Raw genomic sequence first — 13,221 nt, forward strand, 5'->3', positions numbered from 1 at the left:
AACACACTGCTGCATTTTTACATGAAACATGTTTCAAACCAGAGTTTCGTCAGCATCAACCATGTTCTCTGTTTACTCTCTAATATGAAGATTTCAGGGATGAAGGTGTCTGTTCTGAGGACAAATGAGGCTGTTTGAGCTCTTTCCACCCTGCAGGTCTCTGCTCTGCACTCACACAGTATCGGTCATTCAGTTCTTATTCAGAGGTGGAATTTCATCTAATGACTTCATGTATATTTTGCAGCCTTGGCCTCAAAGGATGCATGACATATTCAGTGTCATCAGTATTTATTGATATTGTTGGTTCTTTATCTTACAATACAAACATCATGTGTTTTGAAAGTGAATTAAACAGTTGAGTTGTCGGTGTGAGCAGCAGACGGTTGTTTTGAACTAAAAGTCTTCTGCAGGAAATATTTGTGTTTGTGCTCACACGCAGTTTTATGTAATCATTCTGTTTAACACTTCCCTGGAAGAAGGGTGCAGGCGAGCACAGACACGGTCTCGTTCAACTCTGCTCACATTAAATGTATTTGCATATCAAGCCTCCTTCTCAGGCTGAAACATGTAGAGTTTAAAGTTTGTACAGATGGGACGAAGCTTATTGGTGAAAATCTGCTTCAATCTTCACTTTGACTGCAACACAGTGATTTGACTTCATGTACAGAAATCTGTCTTTATGTAATGTTCATTTTCATGAAGGAAACCTGACCGTACGACACTCATGGTTATTAACATGGATGTAAACACAACAGAGAGGAATCTTAATCTATCAGCTTACTCTGGTTCATCTCTTCTCTGAAAAGTACAAAAACAAATGTGTTTCAGTTCTACCATGACTCAGTTACTCTCATCTACCTGCTTTCCTGCTTACCGCTCAGTTCTATATCACTGGAAACAACTGTTGGATCATCTACTCCAGTCACCTCGCCACTCAGCTGGACACTGACTCTATCACCCTCCCCAAGCATTCGGACTTCTCGTCAAGCATGTAAGCTCTCTCTATACTCACAATTCACCTCTTGCCCACCTTTTCCATTCAGTATTAACCTCCTTCTGTTTCCAGTGATCTTCAGGCCTGAGACTCATGCTACACCTTCACGTTTCCAGTCTATGTCCCTGTGTTAAATAAAGCTTTGTCAACTCACAGTCCAGTCGTCCTTTGAGTCTGCTTCAGTCCACTCACACATACTGGACTTCTGGTCCATGACATGTACAAACTGGAGTCTATTAGATAGATATGATACAAACCACTGCAGTGCAGTACCTGTAACACCTACAGCGTGCTCTAATCGCTCTAATAGGATATTATGGTCGACAGTATCGAACGCTGCACTGAGGTCTAGCAGGACAAGCACAGAGATGAGTCCACTGTCAGAGGCCATAAGAAGATCATTTGTAACCTTCACTAAAGCTGTTTCTGTGCTGTGATGAGCTCTGAAACCTGACTGAAACTCTTCAATAAGCCATTCCTCTGCAGATGATCTGTTAGCTGTTTGACAACTACTCTTTCAAGGATGTTGGATATAAAGGAAGGTTGGAGATTGGCCTATAATTAGCTAAGACTGCTGGGTCATGTAGTTTAAATCAATAGTGTTTTAACTACTGCTACCTTAAAGGCCTGTGGAATGTGGTCCATTAATAGAGATGAGTTTATTCATGCCTTAGTAATAGATTTGACCTCTGACCCCTCCTATAGCAGGTGTGGTTCCTTCGTCACAGTTACACAGAATATACTCTGAAAGGCTTTATCATTTCTTAGTTAAAGTGATGAATCAGTTCTTCTTGTGGCTTCGGTGTTTCATGCTGTTTCAATTTGTGTTGTGAAGCAAAGGCAGTGAGTTCACTTCAGGTGTGGAGAGCTGTCAAAACCAGAAATTCTTCAGTAACCTCACCCTGTACCTGCAGGGAAACAAGTCTGCAGCCTTACACAAGCCCATAATTTAAGGTTTGATTCTGTCCAACAAAGACTCCCTGAGGATGTGCTGATACATACTGATGCGCTGGCTTCCTGTCTCTGAATGTTCACTTGAGTTTCTTAGGAAATGATTTTTTATACACCAACCTGTCAGCAGCTTTTCTACATTTTTTTTAATCTGAGAGAAACATCGAGCACAGCCTTAATGAAAAATCTTTGTAGTCAACACAAACTTTAATGCAAACTTTAAGCCTTTAATACAGTTTAAACAGGTTAGTTATAAAGTCCTTCGCCCCTGTACAGTTACACTGTCCAAGCTGTTAAACAGAACATGTGAACAGCAGCGATGTTTCTTCATTTCACAGCTTGCAGTCCTGCAACATGCACAGATTATTCACACGGACTGTAACACAACAAAGAAAGTGCTCACACAGTTTCCATCAAAAAGTCATTTTAAGGGTTAAACAACTCTCGTATTCCATAAACATGAGTTTGAATAATTCGGAACTGAATTATATACAAACCATTTTCTTCTTCTTTTGTGTGTATATACAGATGCATGAGACAGGTGTGACCTTTGTTGTGCGTTCACTGTAAATGCAGCGCTGTGATACCACCTCAGCTCAGCTGCTGCAGTTAGAGGGAAACCTGACAACTGATGTTTTCTGGAGAATCTGCAGCACAGTCTGTAGTTTCCTATCAAAGCTGCTAAAAGTTCTTTTCATTTGTTTTCTGAAATGTGTTAAAGCCTGATGGATTTTGTGCTTCCACTCAGTGGACTTGTTTAAAAGAACGATTGTTAAATTTCACTCACAGCTCTTCTTCCTTTCTTTGTTGTGCCTTTTCTTTATTTTTATCATGTCATGCAGTTAAAATGCTAATCAGTGTTTGAAAATATGTTGCTCCAATCAATTTTGAACAACAGAATCAGATCAATCAATAAATATTGATTTGAGTAAATGCATTACTTTCCTGGCACTCTTTCATTACTCAGCTTTATTTTGTGGTTTGTAAATGTGGCGAATCTGAATTCACTGACTTTAAAGGTTTATTTCAACAAAATGAATATGAATTATATTGTTAACATAAACACATGAACAACAAACAAACAACACGTTGCACAAATTTAAATAAGAAAGAAGACGATCTTCATACAGACCACAGAGCTAACACAGAGAGACGAACCATTAACACTCACACCTACGAAATATGACAGGACATGTGCAGAAGCAGGATTACTGTAAGACCTTAGACTCAGAAAATGTTGCTGTAGGATATTTTCATTTCTCATCACGCCTCTTCCACCACGACTGTGCTTGCCTTCACCATTCTTCTGAAGAAGCTGTTAAACGTGTCAAAATGCTGCGATTACAGTAATCAGACTGTGAGCAGAGACACAAATATTTACTGCAGAAGACAGGAAGTGACAAGGATGGGAACTGATGATGAATGAATGCTGTAAATACAAAATCAGAAACACTTTAAACATTTAATAATCACAGAAATGATCAGTATCTATACTAATATATTGTAAGCGTCATATTGACATCGTCCTTTATGAACTAGAATGTGCTGGAACACCAGCCCATCTGTCCACAGTGATGACCAACAAAGAAGACACTGCTGCAAAATCAACTTCTTCACACTCAAATTGACTTTGTGTTCAAACTTGAACATGAAAAGAAGTTCTTGTGTGTTTCATTACGATGTGAATTTGTGTCTGTGTGTGGGTTCATGATAATGATAATTATGTTACAGAAAACGAATATAACAGAATATTTCATGGATATAGCCGAGCTCCTTCATTTAGATCCACTGAAACGTTGACTGTGAGCGGCTAACCTGTGGATTAGCTTGCATGTCATCACGCTTAACGTCTCATCAGCTTTAAACTTAACAGCAATCAATGTCCATCCCAGTTTTCTCCCATCATGCCTGTTTTATTCATTTTGGAAGAACCACTAGCTGGTTGACTTTGGGACAGACCAGTAGCCTCGACAGTGTAGGAGGGATGAGGCAGGTCAAATACAGAGTATTGTCTTCTACCAATTATGTAACTCTATTTAAGATAATATAATCCTGGTCTTTGTTTGTTTGCCTCTTTGATGGGCCCCCAGCTGTACATGGGCCCCTAGACTCCTACCCAGAATGCCCTCAGGATAATTCGGCCCCAATGCTCACAGTGACAGAGACAGAACCAGATGTTGTCTTCAGACTGTGAGTTTTAGAGCTGCAGACACTTCAGGTCACTTCACCCTTTAACCTCAGCCTGTGTCAGATGTTTCAAACCCAGACAGACCAGCAGGTGTAGTTTCTCCTGTGGTCAACAGAGGGCAGACGTTCAGCAAACAGCTGCAGTGCTCCTCAGAGTCCAACATCCTTTGAAACAGCATCTGTCCATAGAAAGAAACCTTTCCTATTCATAATAATCATGGGCAAAGTTTCCTTCTCACAATTTCATGTATATTTTGCAGCCTTGGCCTCAAAGGATGCATGAAATGAGACACAGAATATTTAAGGTTCAGTATCTGTGAGTGCAGCAGGACCTGGATGTTTAAAAAGAAAAAAAGAAAAAAGTCTTTTGCAGGAAATATTTGTATTTGTCCCCACAGGTATATTTATGCAATCACAGCATTTTGGCAAATCTGACACCCTTCCCTGGAAGAAGGGCAAAGCCGAGCTCAGACACGCCGCCCCCATCAGCCGCTGGCTTTGCTGACATATTTGCATAGTAGGTGTCCTCCTCAGGCTGAAACATGTGGAGTTTCAATTATGCAAAGGCAAGAAGAAGTTGGTGTTGAAATTAAAACCTGCACTATTCTAATAATCACATTGAGGTAAACACTACACAATACATTTAACTAACAGATAAATGTGCTATTTTTATTTTGAATTTGTGTCTTGAATTTACCATTTAGTTAGTTTTAGGAAAAACCGAGTCATCCACCATGGTTCATACAACAGTTACCTTTGTTTGTTGTTAAAATGAAATGTTGGTACAACAGTCTCACAACATCTCGTGGAAATGTACATTTTTTGTGCAGCTACACACAAACGACGTCGTCCACACAGACTGAGGACAGTTTAAATTCACTCGAGTTTCTTTGAACTTATTTTTTTGAACACCTTTTTACAGAAAATTTATCACAGAAATAATGAAAAGTCTAAACATTGTAGTGAGTCTCTGTTTGTGTTTGAAGTCACCGTGACATCAACTGCTGCTTTTCACACTGGGTCCTGTAGTGCTGGTCTATGGAGACAGGAGTGACTATCCGGTCGTTAAGTGATGACGTGACGAATCCTACTTCCGGGCCTAAAGTAGTCTGCGTTTAATATGGCTTTTGTGTTGTTAACATGTTTAATGTTTTGTATTTTCTTCTATTTAATCTCAAAAAGCTCCTAAAACAGTCAGTGATCACTGTTGACCTCCCTCAGCTTTTATTACCGCTAATCATTTATTTAAGCTCAGTTTGTAAAACCTTAGGATGTAACTACAGCCCAGCCCATGCAGCAGTATATGAATGACTAACCTCGTGTTGTGGATGGATTATCTCAGTTGTTCTCCTGGCTGAAGTTTGGTCCTTTTACAGCATCCTGCCATGCGATTACATTTGTTCCTGACCACCCAGAACACTCATGTTAACTTTTATCGAGTGGAAAAAAAGTTAGCTTGTTTATATTATGCTAACATAGCTGTGTCGCTAGCGGTCATAATTATATACCAGCTAGCCAAACTTCAGTAACCCTACAAACGTCACTGCTGTTTAGTTTTCTGTCTTCATTTATGTTGGAAGTGATAACAGAGCTGTACGTTTGAATTTGTTTCCAAAACTCCGCAGTCAGGACATGCTATATTGTATTTAGATAGAAGCTAGCGAGCTAACTTCCTGCTAACTTCTAACTCCGTTAAATGTCATAAATTCCGTTTTCATGGATGCCTGGATGTTAAACTCAATTGTTACACCTGGTAGAGCAGAACGCTGATCATTTTATTAAAGATGAAAGACTTTAGACAGTTTTTCAACTCTCAGTAATGCCATAGTGATCGTTTGATATATGGACCTGCAGCGGAGTTTAGGCCCAGACACGGCTAGTGACGTCAGACTTAACGACCGGATACTTGGAGAAGAGCTGGGAGTGCTAAGTTTGTTTGGTTATTAACCTCAAAATACTTAGAAGAAGCCTCATTTACCCATTCTCACACATTCCTGTAGAACTTTATTCTATGTCACAAGTACTTTCTGTCACATCCACTCACAGTCTGATGGGTGCACAGGGAGAAATTTGGGTTCAGTGTGTTGCACAGAAACACAATGCTTGTGAGCCTCTTCCTGGTAGGACATGCCAAAAACCATCCTAGCTGGAGATCACCTCCACCACAATTTCAACAGATGAGATGTACAAAGACTCTCCCCCCGTACAGGTTGAAGGGGGAAATGATCCACAGAAACCAATCAGTTTTTGTATCAGGCTGTAAACATGTTTATTTCTGCTATGAAGTTTTAACATAGGAGTTTATGGGCCAGAGCTTCTGCTAGGCATTACTAGCACATTTAAAAAAAATAATACTGTAAAAACAAGCGTCATTAAAAGTATTTATACAGGTAAACTTTCATATACTCTATATCTTCTTTGCAGATAAAGAGAAATATTTTTAGCTTTTCTAATGATTATGGCTAGATCATGAAAATCAGTAATTCACTGTGTCAAATGTTTTGCATATTTCATTTTGAGTTAGAATAATTTACTATTCAAACAATATAAATTCCATGTTCAGTTAGCACAATCAGAATCAACAGAAGACTGTTGACTCAAAAGTTGTCTACATGAAGATCCTGCTAGACCTCAGTGCAGCGTTCGATACTGTCGACCATAATATCCTATTAGAGCGATTAGAGCACGCTGTAGGTATTACAGGTACTGCATTGCAGTGGTTTGTATCATATCTATCTAATAGACTCCAGTTTGTACATGTCATGGACCAGGAGGCCAGCACGTAGGAGTGGACCACAGCAGACTCGAAGGACAACTGGACTGTGAGTTGACAAAGCTTTATTTAATACAGGGACATAGACTGGAAACGTGAAGATGTAAATTGGGTAAGTGACTCCAAGTCCTAGGAACAGCTAAGATACTGCGCAGGACCCTCAGGTTATTGGCCGGTTATTGGCCTGGTCGAGGTGTCTCTCATCGACTAGCAGCTGGTTCATTTGTGCTTCTAGACACTCGTGGAGTGCAGTCAGCTTCTTCAGCCAGTTGGTACGAATCATGTCAGAGCTTGGTGCTGTCCAAGTCGGAGACCCTTTCTTGGATGTCTGCCACTGTGATGACTACTAGACCCTGGTCAGGAGGGTTGTGGTCCACTCTTGGATGCATTAGCTACTGAGCATTTTTGTTATGTTTGCACCGTTCTCCCATATCCTCTTCCAGTATTGCTTTATCTGCAGCCTTGGTGGGGCTATACTCATATTGTTCCCCTGCCGCTGAGATTACACCTTCTCCTGCTTCCTATCTCTCTGGTATACGTCTTCAAGCAGCTGGGCAAGAACGGAAATCTTTGCTGGCGGTTTCCAAGGCCTCGGCTATGGCTAGCTTGTTGAACTTCTTAGGCTTCTTCATTCTTCATTATATCTTTCTGCTGCTCCAATACTTGCCTAGCTTCCCTCTGACTGCCTTGATATGTGTATTTCATTTGGAAATCACAGGTCCTAGAGTCTGGAGAAAGAGAGGAGAAGGGCAGAATCCAAGGTGGTGTTTCTGCAGTCTTCAATGATTTGGAGGCCAATGACCTCTGTTGGTTTTTATGGTTTTTTGTCTGTTGTGTATGATCAAGTGAGAAGTCAACATAGCGTCCATGCTTCCATCTGCTGAACAGCTTTATGGCAAATGTGATTTCCTATTCCAGGAGGACTTAGCAGCTGCCTGGAGACACACCACTATTAAGTGGATTGCTGGCCATGTTTTTGTATTGTGCTGGATTGGTCAACCAACTCACCTGACCTGAACCCAATGGAAAATCTAAAAAACAGCTGACTGAAAGATAGAAATGAGCTGAAGGCTGCTATTAAAACAACCCAGGCTGCAGTGCCACAATCCTATTTCCTCTACGCAACTCCGCACTGATGCACTATAGTAAAAGAGTCCCAACCAAATACAGAGTGTAAAAATGAACATGCTTTTCACCAGTCGACATTTCTGCTTTAAATTTTGGAAGAAAATAGAGTTGTTGTTTTTTTTTTTACAATATTCTAATTGTCTGAGATGCAGTATTAGAGAAAATGCAGTTTTTGGTGCTTCAGTGTTGGTTTCATAGATTGACACTCAGTGTTAAGGGACCAAACGCCAGCTGCAATAGGTGACTGCTTTTAGGGAAGGGTATTTCAAGTAAAACTACCCTTTCAAATTCACTAGCAACAAATCTGCCATTACTTAAGACTGCACTCATGCAGCCCTTCCCACATGACTGTCTACCTGAGTTACTTTAGTTACTCCATATTGTATTTTCTAATTAGTTTTGTCATTTTAAATTCAATTTAGTTCAGTTTATTTGTACATTTCTGTTTGGCACTGTATTAATTTTATTTATACAGTGCCAAATTCACAACAACAGTCACCTCAAGGCGTTTTACATTTTAAAGACCCTACCATAATACAGAGAAAACATATTGCAGTTTAGTTCCAGTCAGTTCCCAGAGTGAGTTTGTGTATTTAAGTTTAAAGTTTTCTGTTTGAAAACTTTTTGTTTGTTTGTTTTGATTAGTTTGAGTGTTGGTTTTTTTAAGTATTTGCAGACCTTTTGAAAGCAGAGGACTCAGAGTTTTATAGACATCTGAAATCTCAATAAATACGTCCATCAAACCTCATCAGGCAAGATCTGATTGATCTGACAAATATGACCAAATATTTACAAAATACAAACTAAAACTAAGGATATTTCCTTCATCATTTTGTTCTATTTTTGTTAGTTTTCTAAGTTCAAAAATATAGTTTCAGTTTTTAATGAACCAAAATGTCTTCTCAAGTCTAGTTTTAGGTAACAATAATTACCTTGCCGTCTACAGTTGTTGTAAAACTGAACATGTGTTTAAATTGAACATCACTTTCATCAAAATTTTAGAGCTTTCCACTTTGCTGTGATTGTCTTAATCACTCAATATTTGGCCTGTTTGTACCGATGCATCCAAGCAAAGCAACAGAAAATATAGAACCAAATTTAAAAATGTGGCTTTAATGTATCAAAAACCAACATAAAATCTGCTTCTTTGGTGGCTTCTTTTTACTTACTTTTTTTGCCCTGCATCTAATTCTGATTTCTATTTTGTAATTGGTTGGCTCTTTCTAAAACTGGTTTGGTGACCTCTCTTCAAGGGGAGGGAAGTACACAGACGTTTATTATATAAACATGAAGTGACAAAGTATTGAACTACGAGGCACTTTGACGACTCTCAAGACACGCAACGCTCTCGACACAGCAACCAACCACATCTACGAAGAATCTACAGAATGGCCAATTGTGGTAAGTACATTATATACATGTGTGTGTGTGTGTGTGTAGATCTTTATATATATATGCATATACATATTTGAACTTATTCTCTTGTAATTAATGTTTGCATGTGTTGTTAACAAACAGAAAAAAACATTTCCTTTATCACATGAGCATTACCTTGTTTCAGGATGTATCTGAAGGTGTTTTTCTTTGTCTTTTTGTACTGACATATTATCAAAGCCTGTCACCAAACAAATGAGCTTTTCTCTCAAATAACTCTTAAAACATTAAATTTAGATCTAAGGAGCTTGAAAAGAACAGCGATCAGACTTCTTCGAGTTTCTTAAAGACGTTTCACCTCTCGTCCTGTGGACAGTTGTCTTCAAGAAACTCAAAGAAGTCTGATCGCTGTTCTTTTCAAGCTCCTTAGATTACCATGACCCGGATGACTGAGACATTAAATCTTGATGCTCTGATGCTGCTCAGAACATCAGAAATGTCAGAAATCTGAAAAATTGGGCATTCGCAGTGACTCACTTTTACGCTTTTCTTTCACTTATCATCTCTGAGCACACATATAGCAATTCATTGATTCACTTCAGTTTGATTAAATTAAACTGACACAATTTTTGGAACAAAATTTAAAACAAAGTTACTGATAATAAAATAAAGTTTTAAGATTGTGCATTGATAGTATAGATTTATTTAACTGTACAGCTGAAACAATTGAAGCTGTTTAGCATTCACTTAATTCTAGTTTTTATTGCTTAGTAATCATATTTATGTTTAAAGTTAGATGCTTTCACATTGCCCTTCACTACTTGGTTTGCCATATATATTATTTTGGATATTTGGAAATGTATTTTATTTTCTACCATAATCTAATACTTTAACTTTATGGCATGGAGCAGTTTACTGGATTACTAATAGATTTTATTAATTAATGACATTTTTTTCATTGATCAAGCAACTTCAAGACTTTGACAGGAAGGAAAAACAGCTTTCCAGGCTTTAATTTTCATGAATATATTAGTCAAGGGCTCTTCAAACCATATTCTCAGATGAGTGCAACAGTACAGATATTTCTTTCAAAAGAAAGTAAGAAATAAATGCAGTTTGGCACAATTTAAGCTAACATCAGTTCCTGTTTACATCCATGCCTGTCTTGTTTGCACTCTAACTGCTGCAGTACTCATATGTCATATAATATTATAATTACAATGAAATATGTTATTTCAATTCTCTCACAGAGCAAAAGAAGCTGAGGATTATCCTCGTTGGAAAGACTGGAGCTGGGAAGACTTCAACCATCAACACGTTCCTGGGTAAACCTGCTGTGGAGAAGAACCCCCTTCTCTCAGATACAACACCGTGGAAGACGGAGACGGCACGTATTGGAAACCAAGAACTGGTTTTAGTTGATACTCCTGGTCTGTGCCACACCAACTATAAAAAAGAGGAAGTGTTGAATAAGATCACTGCATCCGTGTTTGAGGCTGATCAGGGTCCTCATGTGTTCCTGTATGTGCAAAAATGGGAGAGCGATAACACACAAGACGAGAAACGAGTGGAAGTCCTGAAGAAGATGTTTGGCGACGCGTCAGGGCCTTACTTTTTCCTCTTGATGACTCATGTAGATGGAGCTGAGGATGAGATAACAAAGTTTACTCAGAGAGTTGGTTTTAAAACAGAGAACTACTGTGTCCTTAACAACAAAGGTGAAAAAGAGCAGAAAACTGAAAAGGTAAAGGAGCTGGTGGACAAAATCAATCAGGTGGTGCAAACTAACAAGGCAGAGGGCAAAGAATATTACACCAAGGAAATGTTGGAAGAACATAAGAACAGGCTGAAACCAATATATCAGGTCAGTGCTGCAAACAGGGAACTGACCTCTGTGGCCAAGGGCTTGTTAACTCCTGTGCTGGGTGAAGAATCAGCTGAGGAACTGATACAGCTTAATTCTTACCTGGCAAAGGAGTTTGATGAATGGCTATGAGGCCCCTGAAAAAATGCCTCTCAGAGTGATTTTGTCTGTTGTACACAGAGATTTCTCCTTTGATGAGATTAGATGATAGTTTTCATGAATATCTCTGTCTACACAATGTTTATGCTCAAAAAGATATTCCGCAGGATTTTTAAATGTTTCTGTTCTGCTTTCATTATATTTTAAGGTTTTGGGTTTGTACATGTCAGCAGTTTATAATCAAAATTAGTTAAATCGTTACTAGGTGAAAGATTAAGTCTGGATGCTTTAAAATGTTTTTTTTTCTTTTTTGCTTTTACTTTTAATATGTTTTGGGGGATTAACTGTTCCTAAACTGTTAAATCTTTGCTCCACCCCCGCTGCTGTGTGTGGAGGAGCAGGTGGGGTTTTTCAAAGACTATTCACACTCAAATTCACACCTGTGGCAATTTAGAACAACCAGTTCATTCATTATTTCATCAAAATAATGAATGAATAAATAAATAAAATGTTAAAATGTGGACTTTTGACTTGCTACATGTCACCTGCCTGAACTCTTTCTGTACTTGTGTGATGTTTGTTTCTTGCTATTCATTTATATAATAAAGTTAAAATACCACTGAGTGTCTTTGTCTCCATGTGTAAGAGGAGGCCTTTGGGTTGAATTCTCCTCCTGCTCTGATTAAAAGACAGAAAGAAGCAACTCCACAGAGGAAGGATGCCTGACTGGAACATGATGCAACATTTGAAAACACTGAATAAAACAGCTAAGTCCTCTGGGAATTTAAACTTAAACTTCTTGATTTGAGTAGAAATGAAATGAAATGGAGTTTGTTGTGCTCTAACTTTATTCCAGTACTAGTTGGAATGTAAATATAAAGGAATGAGCTCTTTATTTGAAACAAAAACCTGTATGTGCTACTATTTATGGCTGCAGCTGTATTACCAATGCTAACATTCTCTTATTGTGAAAAGTTTTGATATGGCCTCTCTTTGACCTCTTGTGCAAGGCTCATAGAGTTCAGCACAAACACGGGCATGCATTAGACTGGATTGTAAGCCTCACTTCTATAAACTATGGTTTCCTGTAAATGACATTAATAAGAATTCAAACAATTATCACACACAAACAAAGAAATCAGCAGCAGCAGCTGAGTTAGTCAGAGATCGATTTCATGGTGTCTCTCAGGAATGATGGTAACATCTGCCTCCACAGGTTTGTCTCATTTCTTTTTTCTTGTTGCCTCCTAGCATCCCTAAGCTGAATATTTCAGTGCAATGTAGTAACCTAACTGGCAATTAATAACAAACTGAACAGGATTGTCAGAACCCCTGTAAAAAATTACTGGTTGACGTCAAACTTCATTGGATCAGCTGTATCATTGGGCTGTTGTGAGGAAAGCCGTTGCTGACCCTGAACACCCTCTTTATGCCGACTGAATGAATGCCTTCGGGACGATGTCATAGGATACCTTTGGCTAGTGAAAAGTTGTATAAGGGCTCATTTGTGCCAAGAGCAGTCAGTGTCCTGAACAATGAGATGCTCTGATGTGTTTTTATTGTTGTTGTATTGAAGTTTTGTACGTGTGTATTCATGAATGTGGGTTGATGTGAAGTGATTTGATTGATTTGTTTATGGCTTTGTTAACCCCAAAATAATTTTCCATTGATGTGGATAATAAATGTTTTTCTATTCTATTCTATTCTCCATGTATCCATCCATTCATCTTCTTCCGGGGCCAGGTGGGGGGAAGATTTCAGCCTGGGCGTCTATTGTCTCATGAGAGTGTGAGTAATGTGAGTGTCTAAGCTAACTGATCTCTTGGTGGCGCTGTCACTTGGTGTTCGCTC

The 13,221-nt window shown here is 38.8% G+C and overlaps 1 protein-coding gene across 1 annotated transcript; it reads left to right on the forward strand.

Moving 5' to 3' along the window:
- The first annotated feature begins 9,340 nt into the window (after window positions 1-9,340).
- LOC146387926 (GTPase IMAP family member 9-like) lies at window positions 9,341-12,110 on the forward strand. The gene is made up of 2 exons (XM_084924746.1): window positions 9,341-9,434; window positions 10,658-12,110. The coding sequence occupies exons 1-2, from the start codon at window positions 9,422-9,424 to the stop codon at window positions 11,401-11,403; spliced, it is 759 nt and encodes a 252-aa protein (XP_084780872.1). The 5' UTR covers window positions 9,341-9,421; the 3' UTR covers window positions 11,404-12,110.
- The last annotated feature ends 1,111 nt before the right edge of the window (window positions 12,111-13,221 follow it).

This window comes from Perissodus microlepis, chromosome 4 (assembly GCF_051167445.1).
Source record: "Perissodus microlepis isolate ML-2025 ecotype Zambia chromosome 4, ASM5116744v1, whole genome shotgun sequence".
NCBI classification, from domain to species: Eukaryota; Metazoa; Chordata; class Actinopteri; order Cichliformes; family Cichlidae; genus Perissodus; species Perissodus microlepis.